The sequence below is a fragment of the Sminthopsis crassicaudata genome, chromosome 4 (assembly GCF_048593235.1).
Source record: "Sminthopsis crassicaudata isolate SCR6 chromosome 4, ASM4859323v1, whole genome shotgun sequence".
Taxonomy (NCBI): Eukaryota; Metazoa; Chordata; class Mammalia; order Dasyuromorphia; family Dasyuridae; genus Sminthopsis; species Sminthopsis crassicaudata.
Genome location: NC_133620.1, coordinates 148272553 through 148290664, shown reverse-complemented (window position 1 = coordinate 148290664; position 18112 = coordinate 148272553). Strand labels below are relative to the sequence as shown.

At 32.9% G+C, this 18112-nt stretch overlaps 1 protein-coding gene across 3 annotated transcripts in view; it reads right to left on the bottom strand.

Annotated features, from left to right (window-relative positions):
- Nucleotides 1-18112, bottom strand: part of SHPRH (SNF2 histone linker PHD RING helicase) — a 104899-nt gene that overhangs the window by 41225 nt on the left and 45562 nt on the right. For all 3 annotated transcript variants that reach the window (XR_012489173.1, XM_074309610.1, XM_074309611.1), the window contains 9 exons: nt 15612-15700; nt 14885-14977; nt 13716-13823; nt 10898-11040; nt 6988-7161; nt 6581-6643; nt 5009-5234; nt 2022-2165; nt 1259-1360 (listed from right to left, as the gene is read on the bottom strand). Coding sequence is in view for 2 of the 3 variants with exons in the window: in XM_074309610.1 (XP_074165711.1) it covers nt 1259-1360; nt 2022-2165; nt 5009-5234; nt 6581-6643; nt 6988-7161; nt 10898-11040; nt 13716-13823; nt 14885-14977; nt 15612-15700 (1142 nt within the window). In the remaining variant the exon portion in view is untranslated. The remainder of the gene's footprint in view (nt 1-1258; nt 1361-2021; nt 2166-5008; nt 5235-6580; nt 6644-6987; nt 7162-10897; nt 11041-13715; nt 13824-14884; nt 14978-15611; nt 15701-18112) is intronic.

Here is an 18112-nt window from a genome sequence, read left to right as displayed (position 1 = left end):
CTGTTAGTGTACTGGAGATAAGTTTACCAAAACTGTTTCCTGTTTAAGATATAAATGTAATTTATTTAGCTACAGATAGAAGATGAGACTTTGGTTATATTTACCTAATCTAAAAAAGGGCCAAGGAAAAGTGAAAGGACAGATTTTAGAATTGTATCATTAAACTTGATGGGTGATTAAGCTCATCAAGCTGGGTGATACAGCTGCTGCTGAGAAGTAAGTTCAGCTGATCAAAGAAATAGGTGAGAAGCAGAGAATCATAAAAATTACTCAGCAGAACCATTAGACTGAGGTGTCATATACGCCTGACAGAAACATCGGTTCCACCCAGACATTATATTCACCAAGAAACTTGTATAAATGATTCCTGAGATAGAAAGAAGATAATGAAGTTTGTGGTGTCAGTTGTTATTCTGAGGATACTGGCTTTCCTTACTTAAGTTTTCATAGCAAATTTCTTTAAGTGCATATCTACTCTCTCAGAAGTATTAAGTGCATTGGTGGGAAAATATGACCCAAGTTTATGTGTGGATTGTGATATAATTATTACTCCTTTATTAGTCAACTTCTAATTATATTGTTATTTCTTTTGCTTTACTGTTAAGCAAATGCTTATATTTAAAATCTAAAAGTGTCATTTTTGTGAATGGCTGGTTTGTATAAATAGAGTACATTAATGAGTGATTAAGAGCTGAAGTGGAGAAAATGAAGAATGTATCCCCCCCTACAGTGTTATCCCTAGAGTATTAATTTTAATTTATTTGGTGGTCTCTCTCTGAGAGCCTAGATCTTCTAGTGCGAAGAAAAGATGTAGGTAACTACATCTCAGGGTATAGAAGACACCCAAATGTCATATGTAAAAGTTATGAGTATGAGCATTACCCCACACACCTGCAAACTCATATGCAGTAATATTCTTTGCTCCATGTACCTTTCTCTAAATTTCCTAAAGAAGATATGTTCTTTTTATACCCCAATGGAAAATATTAACAATAGCCAGAGTTGACTTCATAACTTTTTATTTTTTAAACTAGATCTATGAAATCCCTGAATGAGGAAATCCCACTGAGAAACTCCTTGACCAATGCAGATCACCACCTCTCTAAAACTTATAATCCTACAAAGATACCTGGGCTACGCTATATTTTTACAATATAAGTTAATAATGTAGATAAATCACTGCTATTAGCTGTAGCATCCACTTGAGGACATAATGACAACACAACACAACAACAGGCATAAAGGGAAGTATAATAACCTTTTCCAAATTTGTAAGGTAGAGAAGCTGGCCAAGTTTCTTCTGAAGTTGGGATTTGGCAACTGCCTTATCGTTCAATAGTTTCACTCGATTTTGTTCCACCTTAAAAAGGGAAAAAATGCTTGTTTCTACATTCTAATAAAAACATTAAAATCATATTTAGACATACACATTAAAAGATATGCTTTAGCTAGGGGGTAGGGTCTGTACTTTATTTTGTTCTGCCTTCATGAAAGTAAAATTTGCAAATATTGAGACCAAATAAAAATGGCTGTAATGTTTAGGAAAAGGAACCTATAATTTAAATATTTAATAATTTAATTTAATTATAAAATAATTTAATTATTTAGCATGGAAAAAGAAAAATTTTGGAGATAATTAAAAATAATCTGTTTTTTAGATACCCCAGAGGATTTACAATAGACATAATAGATATCTATTCTCCTCTTCTGGTGAAGAGCTAAAATATGAAAAAATATGAAATATAAGTTTCCTAGCCTTGAAAATGTGAGAGAAATTGGAGCACAAGATTCAAATGCTCACATAACACCTTTTCTGAGATAGCTCCTATAAAGAATTATCTATCTGAAATGTGTTGCTATAATCCTGTAGGATATATAGATCTGTACATCTAAACAGTAAATGTAGATTCACTAAGACTTAATGGAATGAGTCATTGCTTATACTACATAATCTCCTAGGTCTCTGGTATCAGGTAGTCTTTTGAGGTATGCTGCCTGGGTCTGACTCACTGGCAACTTACTTCATGAGGTTCAATTATATGAAGAACAGGAGGATTGGGCTTTGGTTCATCAGGATGCCGCACTCTTAGACGTTCTGTAGCCATTGCAAGTTCATCAATAGCAGATACGTGATCCCTCAGAACCATCCAATATTCATGCAGCAACTGTAGGAGAAAAAAAATTAGATTAAAAGTTGTAATGTGAAATAATTCATCAAAATCTTCATTAAGATCTTAAGGGAAATCTAGTGTTATAAAATACAACAGATGGCTCACATAGTTTTCTGGCCATGTAATATTTAGGAGATGTTTCCAAGCATCTATATATGGCTCATTTATTACCCTATCCACACAATTTTAGTTACCTAATTTGGAAACTGGCAATTCTAACACAATATAGATGAGCAAAAAAGGAAAGAGAAACCAAACTCCAAGGTAATTTAGATTAATAATGTGGGAGGCCTGGGCTAAACATGTGATATCTAGTTCTTAAGACCATTTGAGGAGGGAAAGAACATCATAAGCTGTGATCACTGCATCAGCCACTGGGCTTCATGCATCTAGGTCCTTGAATTGCAGTGCTTGTACTTCCTTAAAGTACTATGTCAGGGAGTATGCAGCAACATAACAGACACTAGGAAAGTGCTGGGCTAGAGACTGGACAATTTGGGCCTTGGTTCAGGCTCTGCTGCTTATCACCTCTGGGACCAACTATGCAAAGTTACTTCCACTCCCTTGGTCTGATTCTCACTTTAGATAATCACTCATGGTACTTTCCCCCATAATTAGATTAGGAACACCTGGAAGGGTGGGCTCCTATTTTATTACTCATGCATGTTCTAGCATCCTCTCTTCACCTCTGCCTTACAGAATCACTTAGAGGAAGTTTTTAAAATCCTTAGATTGACCCATCATTGACACAAAAGACCATATATGACCATAATCATATAACTTCTCTGGCCCTCAGTTTCTCCATTTGTAAAGTGATAGGGTTAGATTAAATAATTTCAAAGATTGTTTTCCATTCTAAATCCTAGAAGTCTCTAAATCAATATTTTATAGACAATACCAAAGAGGTACAAAGACTGTACCTCTTTTATAAGAGAATCATCACTATAATTTCTCTTGTCACATCCATTTTTACATAACTTACAATATCTTCTAGCTGACTGATTTAACTATAATTATCTTTTCAGGATGCTTATTTCCATCCAGATTTATCATTTGTATATGAAACTCTAATAACTGCTTCACTGATATGAAGTAATCCAAGGTCATGCAACTCCTTTTTTTGTCTTCTGTGGCTAAGTGAATTTTTTTATTGAATTTTGAAAAATAAGTAAACTGTTTGCTCTTCTCCAAATAAGCCTCCAGATTCCCAAAAAGCTGTCAAAGGAATCTATGATTAGGCATAGAATGCATTGTTTCTCCTCCTTTCTTCAAGTCATCTCATCAGAAAAGTAGAGGCAGTGACAACAAGTCCATTACATTAGAGTACATAAATACCTAAAGAAAAAGTGCTGTTGCTGGGGAATGAAAAATAAATAAATGGAGATTCTTTAGTCTTTCAGGAGATATAAGATAAATGCATAATAAGTCTTTATGACAAAGATGATTCTTTAGTCTTGCAGGAGATATAAAACAAATGTATAAGTGTTTATGACATAAAAAAGAGAGAGAAACAGAGAGAGGGGGTCTCGGGAGAGCAGGAAAGAGGAGGAAGAGTGAAGAGAGAGATGGAGGGAGGGAAAGAGTGAGGGAAAGAGAGAGAGAGAAGGAAGGAAGGAGAAAGGAAAGGAAAGGGAGGAGAAGTTCCACGAGAAAACTTATGACAAAATACAATGTAGAGATAGGAGGCATTATTTTTGGTTGCAGAGAAATGGCCCAAGTTTCTTGGGGGAAGGGATGAACTGAGATATACAGAACATCCTGGTCTTTTCTAATTTTATAGAATTTTACTGAGTGGTAATAAGAATCAATAAGGATGTATATATACATACATATATATATATATGTATATATATATATATATGTAAAAGGAGGTAGCTTGGTGAAAGTTAGATAGATAGATATGTAGATAGGCAACTTGAGTTAACATTAATTCAGTGCTTATTATGAGTCTGGTAATGTGCTAAGCATAGGGAATATAAATAAAAGCTGGTAAATAATCCTTGCCTTCAAGGAATTGACAATTTGAAGATGAAAGACAAAACCTAAAGGAATATAAATGAAAGGAAGGGGTAGAATTAGCTTTGTTACATCCTGAAAATGTCCAGAAACTGTGGATGGAGGCCTGAAACTGAGGATATTAAGGCCAAAACAGGTTTCACAAGCCCAGGTTAATTCCTAGGACAAAGTCCTAATCTGACATGGGAAGTGAACATGGAAAATTAGCCTAAAAGGGAGTACAAATAGCACAGTTGGAAATGTCTGGGAAGAAAAAATGGACAGAGAGTCTGAGTAGTTAAATGACATGTGGATATTACCATTCTGGTAATATGAGAGAAATGAAGAATTTTTGAAAATCATACAGGATGACAAAACATGGAGGGCTTTAAGCTCAATTTATGTAATTGACCCACAAATGTATCAAGGTAATACTAGCATTAAACCAAAGAAGAGAATGCATCAGAGGTAGGATGAATTTTTTGCAAGGATTTTTACTAGATTCAAATCTGAATGCTAAATGAAAGGCATGATATGTATATGATAATTTCAATAGTGATTTTTTTTTCATAATTATTCAATAAAGGAGAGAGACAGGGACTGAATCTGTGATTTCATTAGCACAGAGAACTCTCAAGTAGTGAAATCTCGTGACTATAATTCATGCAGGTACTTTCTTTAAAATTTAGAATTTTACATCAGTTTAGAGCCCTGAGAGAATAAATGACTTGTCATAGAGGCACAACTTAAACCTAAAATGTAGATAAATTTTGAGGCCCACTCTCTATTCATTCTGATATGTTGCCACTGCAAAACTCAAATAGAAAGTTTTCCTATTCTACCTTGTATTCCTTCTTCCATGCTTCAAAGAGTTCCATCGAAGTATTTCCTTCCTCAATAAGTCTGAGGTCTAGTCGGTGTGCTTTAGCAAAAGACAGGATTGCTTTTAAAGAGCGCTCTGTCTCACTTGTTGCCCACAATCCTCGGCTTGTGGTAGGCAGTCGATCATCTACTAGGCCTTCTTCATCTTCTATCATCTCCTCAAAAATTGCAGTTTGGCCTTTCACCCTTCAAAAATACAAGAGAAAACAGTTCTCACCATGACAACTGCTGAATTTGCCCACCCCTCTGCCTTTGGTGGAGAAGCAGTGGGAGTGAACAATGCTTGAGGGTAATGACGGAAGAAAAGCATAATCGTTGAGATTTGCTCTGTTGTATTCACTCTTATAGCTACAGAAATTTCTTTGTTGGTTTCTGGGAATTGTACCAATTCTGAAAATTATCAGAGTTTGTATAAAGGAAAAAAGAAGCACTGGAAGTAGCAGAGGAAACTATTAATGATGACAGGGGCAGCTAGATGGCAAAGTAATAAAGCACGAGCCCTGGAGTCAGGAGAATCTGAGTTCAAATTTGATCTCAAGTATTTAACACTTCCCAGCTGTGTGACCCTGGGCAAGTCATTTAACTCCAATTGCACCCCCCCCCAAAAAAAATAATGATTACAGTGATACTAATGATAGCATTTACAGAACACTTACTATGATCTAGGCACTGTGCTGAGTGCTTTATATATGTTATTTCATTTGAACCTCATAACAGTCTTGAGAGTTTGGTGCTATTATTATTCCTATTTTATAGTTGAGGAAATTGAGGCAAACAGAGGTTAAGTGACTTGCTCAGGGTCAGAAAAGTGTCTGAGGCCACATCTGAACTCAGGCCCCACAACTCTGCACTGATCCCCTAAATGCTAATTATTGTTGTTGTTGTTTTTTGCTTCAGAATTAATCAATACCACTTACAGATTGCCTAACGGGATCCTGAAGGAGCAACCTCTGAATGGGGAGCCCCATCTCTCTTCATTGCCTCCTTAAGAAAATAAGCACCTGATGTAATTTTATCTTCACCTCTTTAGCTGATGAAAAAATGTTTAAATAGCAGGTGATTTATTGCTGGGATTGCTCTTTCAAGTTTAATCTATACTACTTAAAAGTAAAAAGAAAGCTATACATTAAAACTTTTTTATTGGACATCCTTATATTGTCTATAAAATTGTCTATTGTTAAAGGTTTTAAAAATATTATGTATGTGCCTATAATGTATATTATATATATATGTGTATATATATATATATATGTGCGTATATATATACATATATATATATATATACATACATATATATATATATATATGTATGTATATATATACGCACATATATGATATTGCCTGTACATACATGGGGCAAAAACTATAACTTATAAACATTACTGTCAATCCCTTTCTTCCAATGGTTATTTTTCTAGCAAAACACTTGGAAGCATGATCATTATGAAGAAAATATAATCTCAGACTCAAAACACTATGTCCCATAAAATGTTTCATTTTCCCAATGGGAAATAAGCAATTGGAGAACTTACGTGTGAGAAAATAGCTTCGACTCATATTCTGTGAACAATTCATCAGCTTTACAAAAGACACAGCTGGAAAAAAAAGAGATCACCAAGAAAAACATTTTCAACTGTAACTAGCAATCAGGTAATTTACAGGAGAGTGTTAGGTACTTTGAGACCCACTTGTTCACTTTAGGAACACACACATACATTACATTTTCAACTATTTTGTGGAGGAAAAATGAATGCAAATTACAGGTTGAAAGTGGAAAGTGTTTTAAGGTTTACTTTAAAAAAAAAAAAAAAGAGAGTCAGATCAATATGAAGTTTACTTTTCTTTCTAAAACCAAATGAAAAAGTTTCACTGCTTTAGTCATTTATTCTATCAAAATGTGTGTGTGACACTTCTATACATACTTTCTTCTTTCACCTACTTGTTGAGGGGCAGTCTGACAGGTCGAAGGTGGCAGATTGTGGCAGCCTCAATGACATCACGGGATGGAGGTCCTTCCAAGTTCTTCACAGCCTCTCTTACTAGTTTTTGGAATTTCTTCAACTCTTCCATTTGTGTTGTGAGTAAATACTGAAGACCTCTGCAGTCCCGGAACCTGATCCCCAACGAGAGCAACAAGTGTAACACCAGCACCACCACCAACAACAATGATGAAACACATAGCAGGTCAGGCAATGGTTGCTAATGGTTGCAAAACATTATAGGGGCATCAGAGATGTTGTGAAATTTCACCCAGAAATCCTTGTAGTATGAAGTCTTTCTAAACACCTGGCATTCTGAAAGTATCTATTTATATCTATCATCTGACATATGAAATGCGTATGTGCATAACAACATATTAGTAGCTAAAAAAAAATACAAAAGTACTAGATGACAGTCCCATGTTAAAAGTATACAATTTTCAACTTAATTCAACAAAAATTCTTAAGTTCAGATCATGTGCTAGACTTCAGGGATACAAAGCTGAAACAAAAACCAGTTCTTACCCTGAAGAAGCTTTGATTCTGTCAGAGAAGTACGATATTCTATTCTCTGGTGCATCATCCCTCCCACACATTTATGAGAGGACAAGAAGATCATCAAAAATAAATGTCCTACAATAGTGTTGTCAACTCAAATAAATACTAAGAAATTACACATAAGAATACCTGTGGACCCCATATTAACTTAGAAAACCACATTATGACATTATATTCTATTGTATTTTTATTTTGTTAAAATTTTCCTAGTTCTGTTCAGTCTCCTGTATTCCGGGGTGTTGAGTGTTTGACAACTCTGATCTATACTCTCTCTTACTAATTTTTCTGCTTCTATGCAATTTTCTTATATATAGGCTGAAAAGCTAGAAAATGAAAGAAGTGAAATCTTTTCATGAAGCTAAAAGACAAAGGGGAATACAAAGAGGTAAGAAAAGTAGATGAGCAATAGCAGCTATGGATATAAATGAGAGAAGAAGGAAATTCAGAAAGTTGTGAATAAGAAAAAAAAAATCTCTTTAAAAGTTTAAGTCTAATCTGGCACAAAGAGATTAAAGATTTTACTGTTTTAACCTTCTCTATTCTGTATTCCAAATCCTACAACACTTTTAAGGCCCATTTTGATTTCCATATCCTTCATTATTCACTTAATTCTAGTGATTTTCTACTTTTCAAAACAGTTACCAATTATATTACATATGTTGACATTCAATTTATATTCAAATAAATCCTCATCTTATTCTTTGTTTCATATGTAAATTTTGATTGTTTACTAAAACTATAACCTCAAGATAAAAAAATAACAATAAACGGTGTCTTACCCTTCCATTTTATGCTACGTGTCAATTCCAGAATTTTCTAGTATATGGAAACTACAGAATTTTTTTAGAGATGTCTTGAGCACAAAAAGAGGAATCTACTTTTTGCTATACTAATAGCATATTTCTGTCTTTACATATGGAACTTCATGATTGATAAAAAGAAAAGTCATTTCAGATATGTTCTCTTAAATATTTACATGTTCAAGTGATTTGATCTTTGCTCACTTCTAAGATACTGAAATATCTCCTAATTCAGTGGTTCTCAAACTTTTGTTATCAGTCTCTCTATTAAAAATTATTGAGGATCTATCCAAAGAGCTTTTGTTAATATGATTTATATTTTAGGTATTTACAATATTAGAAATAAAAACTAATTTTGAATTTATATACCCTCTGAAAGAGTTTCAGAAACTTCCATGGACCATACTTTGAGAGGCACTGCTCTGTCTCCCTGGTAAAGTCTCTTTCCTACTCTAATACATTCTCTCCTCAGGTGCCATGGTAGTTATTCTGAAGTTAAGCTGGACCACTTGTAGCTCCTCCAATACAACATATTATGTCCTATCATTATGTCTTCCCTGTTGCTCCCTCTTCCCCCAGGTCTACCATGCATACTCTATTTTGCTTCCTAGATTCTCTGCCTTTCTTCAAAGCTCAGATCAAATCTCACTTTCAGCAGAAAGCTGCTCCCTTCCAGTTGGTAATGTCATCCCTTTTTGTATAACCATCATCTACTCTGTCTATTATCTCCTACATCCCTAATTATTTACTTTTTGTCTCTCCTCCATTAGAATGTATGGTTTTTGTGGGCAGGAACGGATTTTTCCCCCATTTGTATCCTTGTTGCTTATAATGTAGTGCCTGCTTGCTGACTCCCAAAACTGAACAATATTAACAAAACCATATTTACAAAATAACTCTTCACAAGTACCTAAATGTATAGTCTTTTCTCAGATCCTATAATTAAAAAGCAGAAACATTTATTTTATAAAGGATGAGTGATAATCACTCACCATAGGAAAAACCTACCATGATTTTGTCTCTGAAAACTAGTGCAATGATAAGACAAACAACTTTGAATTTTCAGTGACTTCTTGTTGCCTCTAGGAAAAAGTACAACTCCTTAACTTAGAATTTTGAGCCCTTCACTGATGTGGAGGTGAAAGAGACTTTATGTTTAATGCCTAGGGGAGTGACACTGAAAATTATAATATACCAAAATGCCTTTTTCCAATAGGTACCTCACAGTGTTTGGCTTACTAATTGCTTATGTTTTTTGAATGAAGGAATGAAGACTTTTGTTAAAATGGGGTTGTAATGAGATAGGGAACTCATTATTATCTATTAACAATATCAACAAAAATAAATCTCTAGACTCTCTTATATAGCAAGAAATGATGCAAGAGACTGATATATTCCTACGAAAAGACATAAATATTGAGAAAATGGGGTAAAGTGAAATGTGATAGTGGTTGTACCGGGGATAGAGCACTGGGCAGGAAGTAGGGAAAACCTTACTTCAAATATGGCTTCAGATATTTATTAGCTTTGTGATCCTTGGCAAGTTACTGATCGGTGTGCCTATATTTTCTTATTTGTTAAGACTGTGAAAATAATAGCATCTCATAGAGTTGCTGTGAAGATCAAATGAGGTAATATTCATCAAGTGCTCAGCATAATGCCTGGCATGTAATAGGCACTTAACAAATGCTTATTTTCTTCCTTGGAAGGAAACCTTAGCAGTCAATGGGCAAGCATGAAAAGTGAATTATGTGTGAAGTGTGTACATTACCAGAAGGAAATAGAACACTGATAGGATAGTGTAGGACAAGAGAGGAGTTCCCAAAATACAGTTCAAAGACAGCTTGAGTACAACCGACATAAGAGAAACATAACAAAACAAAACTTAACCTTGCGCAAAAGAAGCAATATTTTTAGGCAGACTGGAGCTGTGAACAGAGCCTTGAAGTTAAGAAGCCTTGGGTTAAGTTTTGTCTTTGACAAATTCTCTATGCTAATCTGACAAGTAAGATCCTCTCTCATTGATCTAGGCAACTCTCTAAGATCAAAAGCTGCAGAGAAGACCTCAACCTTCCTTGGTCTAAGAAGTTTGTTCTTCTGGGAGGCTCCTTATATCAGTGAAATCATAGGTCAGTTCCTATCCACATCACTTTTTGGGAGTACATCTGTGATTTCACTGATTTAAGGAACTCTGAATATGGGCAATTATTCTGTAATTTGGAACCTTAAAAGTTTTGCTAGAATACTGAGAGGTTAAATAATTTTTTTTTTCAGTCCTCAGTCAGTGTAAGTCCAAATGAGACTTGAACATCTTCCTCACTTATTGACCAGCTCACTCTTCATCTTGTCACACTACCTCTCTTAGAGAGATACTGAATACTTATAGATAGTACTTTCTGAAGTGCTCAGAGCAATACAAGGATTAATAATAAATCTGATCTCAAAGATAATGTAACTTAACATATTTTAAGTTGGGTTTCTTTCCTGTTCTTATCTATGCTATGGGTCTTACTTCTCAGCCATGGAAAGTTTACTTGTTTGTTGCTTGTAGTTGCTGGTTATTTCATTCTGCACACGCTGAACAAGCTCCTCATCAATAGCATATTGTATTGCTGATTGGATCACATCTAGCCACCAAGGTGAGCCTGAATGTATCTGTAAGGGGAAACCCCCCCCCAGATATACAATCATTAAATTAATATTTATTGAGTATCTACTCTAAGGCAAGCCCTATGTTAAGTAATGTGAAAGTTACAAGGAGAGGACAAAAGACAAAAGCTCAAAGAACTTTTCTGCCTATGGGGAAAAAAAAAAAAAGATAAATGCACTATGAGGCAAAATAGCAGAATGGAGGAAGTGATAGACTTGAGAGTCTGAAAATCTGGGTTCATGTACCACTTCTGACTTTTACTAACTGTGTAACCTGGGCAAGACACTTAACCTCTCAACTTCAGTTTTCTCATCTGTAAAATAGGAAGATTAATAATAATCACATTATTTACCTCAGACAGTTATTGTAAGATTCAAATGATAATGTAAATAATGATAAAGCTAACATTTCTATTTGCAAAGTGTTTTATAGACATTGTCTCATTTTATTATCACAAAAACCTTGAAGTAGATGCTGCTATTATCCCCATCTTATACTTAGAGAAACTGAAGTAAACAGAGGTTAACTGACTTGCCCAGTCATAGAGCCAATAAGGGTTTGAGACTGGAAATGAACTTATATTTTCCTATTTCCAGGTTCAGTGCTCTATCCACTGGATTCCTACCAGCCAAGCACTTAAAAAATTTTCATTGCTACATAAATATTGGGGAGGTAGATGATGTAATGGACAGAGCATGGTTTCTGAACTTAGGAAGACATGAATTCATATTTGGCTTCAGTTATTTATTAGCAGTGTGACCCTGGGCAAGTTACTTAATCTTGTTTGCCTTAGTTTCCTCATAGAGAAAGAATTGGCAAACTACTGTAGTATCTTTGCAAAGAAAATTCTAATTAGGATTTTGCAATAGTCATACATGATTATCCTGACTAAACAACGACATTAAAATTATGCCTCAAAAAATTAGTTCTTTGTTTAAACCACTAAAAAAAAAATACATGAAGTTAATAGAAATGAGATAAAAAAGGAAGAAAACAGTGAGGGGAGGAGAAGATAAGGAATGGATCCATGGAGAAGGGGGTTGCAGTAGGAAGGTTAAGATAGCAAGGCAAGCAAAGATAGGAAATAAGAAAAATCTATATTATATGCCAGTCATGTAAAAACTGTTTTAGATGTATATGTATACACATATAAATATGTGTATATGTATGTAAACATAAATATATTAGTGTTTAACTACAGCCTACTTGGGGAAAATGAGGGTTGGGAAAGGGGGGAAAAGAATGAATAAAAAGGGCACAGAAGAGAACAAAAGAAAACCTATAAGGAAGCAAAGATGGACAGTTATGAATACAATGTCTAATATTATTATACATGTTTTCTTGAAACAGAAATTTATTGTTACATATTTTGAATACTCTCCAATGTTCTACTGGGCACATGACAATATTCTGTAAGTTTTTTTTCTTTTACTGCCTTTCTCTATTTTGTATTTTTCTTATTTTGCACTTATTTTAAATAAATGAATACATAAAAAAACAAAAAGAATACATTATTTTTCAAGCATTCTGGATGCATTAATGTTTACTGTTCATACATATACTGAAACTATAACAAAATATTATGCCATTGTTTCTGAAATATTAAGGGGCAATTATTTGATTCTGCGAATCTATAGTCCTTCTAGCTATAAGAAAGGAATTAAATTTTTTTTTCATCTTTCAAAACATATGCAAAGATAGTTTTCAACATTCACCCATGCAAAACACCTTTTATTCCATATTTTTCTCCTTCCCTCCATCCTCCTTCTCTCCCTCAAACAGTAAGTAATTCAATATAGATTAAACATGTCCAACTCTTCTAAGTACTTTTGACATTTATCATACTGCAAAAGAAAAATCACATCAAAAAGTAAAACAACAACAAGAACAACAACAAAGGTGAAAATACTATGTTGTGATCCACATTCAGTCCCCACAATTCTCTCTTTGGATACAAATGGCTCTCTCTATCACAAGTCTACTGGAATTGGCCTGAATCACCTCATTGTTGAAAAGAGCCAAGTGAAAGGCAATATTTCTAACCATTTAATACCAGTGGCATTACCTAGATTTAAAATAACATATAATCTAAGATAACCTTATGGAGATATTCATAAAAGTGCAAAATGTTTGTTTTAGAGACATAAAGAGAAGTGACTCAAAACTTAAAGAATAAGAAGCAATTGTTTACCTGAGACTTTCATGTTTTATTTATTTTACAAAATGGAAATTTTAAAAAGGGCAAGATATTCTTGTTTCACCCCAAATCACATATGATATTACTGTTTTGACAACCCTAAAATATCTCTTTGGAAATTACTAAGTCTCAATTTAAAAATCTGTCAAAATGCTGGGGATTTAACTCTTAGAAAACTCAAATACATACAATTTCACCACCCAATATGTTCAATGAACTGATGGCATCACATTTCAGATAATATCAGGTAAATTTCACAATATAATTGCTAAGGTCTTTGCCACATAAACATCCTACAAAATAACAAAAGCAAGTATTATCATCCATGGAAACTTGCAGATCTGGGATTCAAACAAAACACTACAAAACAATCTAAAAACAATGATGTCTAATAGGATCCCCAAAATAATCATGAATACAGACTGCCTAATCAAACAGTTACTTAAATGAATTAAATTAAACTAAAATTATAATGCAACTTGCCTTCCTTTGAAGTTCACGTATGGTCTGCAAAACCGGCTGTAAAGCTTGATGGGCTTCTGCAACTTCTGCGTTGGACTTACTCATATAATGCTGTCTAAGTTGTTCAGCCTGAATATAAAAATCAAAAGACTTTCATTCAAGAGCTTGAAAGCAATTTTGTAGGATATTTTAAGAACATTTCTATGACAGATACTAATTAATTACTTAGCTAAAACATGTTTTCTAGGATATACATATGTGTTCTTATTTGAATATATGTGGCACTACAAATATAGCTGGGATTAGCAAAAGAAAAACATATATCTTTACATCTTTACTCCTCTTCTTGTTCTCTACTTTACATCTTTACTCCTCTTCTTGTTCTCTATTTGTATTCCTCTTGTCAAACCCAACATTTGCAACATGACTATTTGTTGCACTTTAAAGCTATATGACAACACACTAAGATCCCACAATGAATAATGCCACTACAACTATTTAAAAGGAATTTGAGTAAATGTCAAGGGTACTCGAAAAAAGGTCCCTCTATTGGGTGACAAGTTAGGCTAGGATCATAGATTCAGAGTTGAAAAGGAACTTTTCAACTTTCCTTGATGATATATGAAGAGACTGCTTTACTAATGAGAGTTCTTACACGGTTGGAGTAGCTGGAGGGAAAAGTGAGGAAGGAGTGAAATACCAGTTGTTGCAACTCATAACAACTGGTACATTTAGTATGGGGGATGGAGACAAAAGGGAAAATGACAAGAAGGGAAGATAAGACTTAACCCCCTTACAATGTTTCTTGCCCCAGTATACTAAACATTTTAAAAATATTTTTAAAAGATCCTCTCCCTAAACCAAGTCTTTTACAGCTATACCTTTATAATTCCTTTATTTACTGCTTATTTCCCAACTATGCAATTGGATACTAAAACTCAGATTATCTGTTATTTCTTTTACATAAGCAAATGGTAAGAGAAAAGAGAAAAAAATGCTCAAGAGAAAAAAATAATTACAGGTGCTGACATTCTTCATTTAATTCAGTCCCGGGAAGGTTATAAGCAGTAAAGGTAGCAGGCTAGCTATGGTCACATTCATTCTGAAATGTTGCATGCACTTAAAAAATATCAATTATAAAAAAGCATAAAGTCTGAAAATTTCACTCTTCTAGAGGAAATAATAATTACCTCTTCCTCAAGTTTTCCATCTCTCAAAGTAGGAGGTATTCCTGGGTGTTTGGCTAATAATAATTCCATCAGATTGTGTGTAGAATGAAGTCTCTACATGTACAAAAAAAAATGCAAAAAATGAAATAGAATTTTAGTGTCTATCTTCTGAAATACTGTATTCTCTTTTATGAAAAGGCTGTAGAAGTTACCCTTCTATCATATTTGTGTGGAGTCAGCATGCCTATATGTTTACTAAAGCTTCACTTTAGTGAAATAGGCAGTAGACAATATTCTTCTATGTTATGTAAGATTCTGGAATGAAGAGGAATAAACGTAAAATTAACAGTCAAAAGAAATGGATTCAGATCCAATTTCAAATGAAATCTGAATTGCCATGTTTACTAAGTGGACAACTTTTAATAAATCAATCTCTCTCCTTCCTCAGCTATAAAACGGGGATAATAAAGCTTATATTACTTAACACAGAGGGTTACTGTGACAAAGAAATAAGAATATATGAAAAATACTTTATAAAACAGCCTTAGCTATTACTATTATCAAAATGAAAGTATTAAGATATTCTTGGGTGAGTTGTTGTTTTTTAAATAAATCTCATGTGAAAAGTTCTGTTGCTCTTCAGTGACATTTACTGATATTCACAAAGCCATTTCAAACATCCAGGGATCCTTATTAAAAAGAAAAGAAAAGAAAAAGTTCCAAACAAAATTGCTAAATATTTACTTACTTGTAATGAATCAGTTTTGAGTTTATCTTTGTGTTCCTCAGATGAACGTAATACTTCTCTGTACAGGTCCACTGCTTGGGCATATTCATCTGAAGAATTAAAGTTTATTTAAAGCCAAAAATACATATTTTTATGCTAAAACTTTCCTTAAAACTTTCTGGTAAATACATAAATGGAATTTCTTGTAAATGTTGTAATTTAATATTTATTATTTATTTTTAAAAAATAATTCATTTTAAATCCAATTATATTACTAAATTTAATCATCATCTTGGTGATTCTTCATCATTTATCTGGAATTAGTATTCATTATTTTTAAAGGAAAGGAAACTGTATAGACTCTTGGAGTTAAAGGATTTCAGAGAGCATTTAATTGAATCTTAAACTAAAACATAAATACTCTCAGGATTTGTTTTTGTTTGGAGTGGGTTTTATTTTAAAAGTAAGAAAAAAAATCTTTTTAAAAAATTTAAGGGAACATAACAAAATAAATGATGATACTGGTAAGATAAGCTAAACAGTTCAAAACTTTTTTTCTACCTAGCTTTTAATGACATGTGTTAAAAAAAAAAAAAAATACAATGTTAACCTGGAATTAATTTTAATGAATGTCACTATTATTGGATGCTAAATAATGGGGGGAAGAACTTGTAATGTATGTGAAATAATAGTAGGTGATAATAAATCTGTTTTAACTTGATTTAATTATAGTAAGTCAGACATTTTATCAGATTTTTGCAATATGCTCTTAGGAAAGCATGCAAAAGTGGCAGAAAAATAATTTAAGAATTATTTTAAGAGATCAAATTATCTTATTATTAGTTATAGCTTAAAATTTAAGACTATCATTTCTGTCAAGAGAACTCATAAATAGGTAAAAATGATTTCTTTTTCAAATACTCAAATAAGAATAGTTGTATTATATCAAATTAATGTTAATATGTCATTTCTAGGTAAGTTGCAATTAATTTGGTGATTTGAATGAGAAATCTCATTTGTTGCTTTTGGAAGTAAGTTCAAAGTACAAACTGAAGACAGCTCACATAGCTTCTGTTTTTGCTAACATTATTATCACATGACTTTTACAAAACCATAGCACTTTACTCAGTTTTGAAAGTCTTGTTAATATTAACAGTTGGGTGGGTTATTTTAAATGTTCTTTTAAATATTTTCTAAACATTTAATCTTCATCTTGTTTTTATTTTTTAAAAAAACCCTAATTCCAGCAGTTACTTTATTCAGGAGTGTCTCCCTCTTAATAAGATGCAATTTCAAAACATGTTAGTCATCCAATTCTTATTCAATTTGGGAATAAAGATCATTTGGCTAATAATTAACATAAACAAACATGGATAATCTTTGATAATTTAGGCATAAACTCCCAATAATTATGCTATTTCAAGATGGGAGTTATAAAATCAGTCATCTTTGTTTAAATTCCTACAAATTTCTGATGAAGATTCTTCAAAGGGCACATGGATGCTACAAGCATTTATACCATTCTTAAGTCTTTCTTTAATTAGGCAACATTTCCAAGGAAAACTACAGACTATCCTAAATTATTTCCAATAAACTAATATACATTGTTATTTTTTTAAAGGAAGCACAATGATTGCAGTAAAATAAAAAAGGAGTTAAACTTGATTTATTATAACATGTAGTCTAATATGCTTTATTTCTGCAAGAATATATAATTAAGTAAAAACATTCCAATTAAGAACATTGCCTATTTCCGGCCAGTAGATGGCACTAAAATTTCCAAATTCATTTTACTTGACACTAGAGAATCCATTCTATTAAATTGTGTAAAACCCAAACTATTCAAAAGTACAATATACAATTTAATGAAAACATCAGAGCATACCTGTGTTATATTTATATATGTACATTTATAATTTACATAAAGAGACTAATGTAAGGGTTCAAATTCATTTTAGAGTTTCATTAAATACTAGGTAGAAGAGAATAAAAACCCTTCAAGCCTCCTTATAAAAAGCATGTGATTCTATCTACCTATGTTTTCCAGTATATTAACTCTATTAAACATGTAGCATCAAATCCACATTAAGCTTATTTCATTTACCACATTATTTTCAAACAAATGGAATTTTAAGTCTTTAACTGAGAAGCATTCTAGGTGGTTTTCTTTTGATATTTGACATAACTATGACTCCAACTCACAAAAAGGAAATTTTATTATATAAAACTATAGTAATGAAAAACAAGATGCTGAAATCGTATTATTAGCCAAGTAAGAGTTATGAAGTATGCTGATCTTGTCATTTGCCAAAAACTTTAGAAAATCAAATAATCTACTTTATCTTCCAATTACAGGCTTTTTTTTTTTTTTTAAACTTTCTCAATACGTAAAAAGGAAAAGGGAAGAAGGAAAAAAAAATGTCGAGAACATTTAACTGTATTAGTACCTTAGTAACATGATGGATTTACACACACACACACACACACACACACCCCACATTCTGAAGTCCAGGAACTGTAAA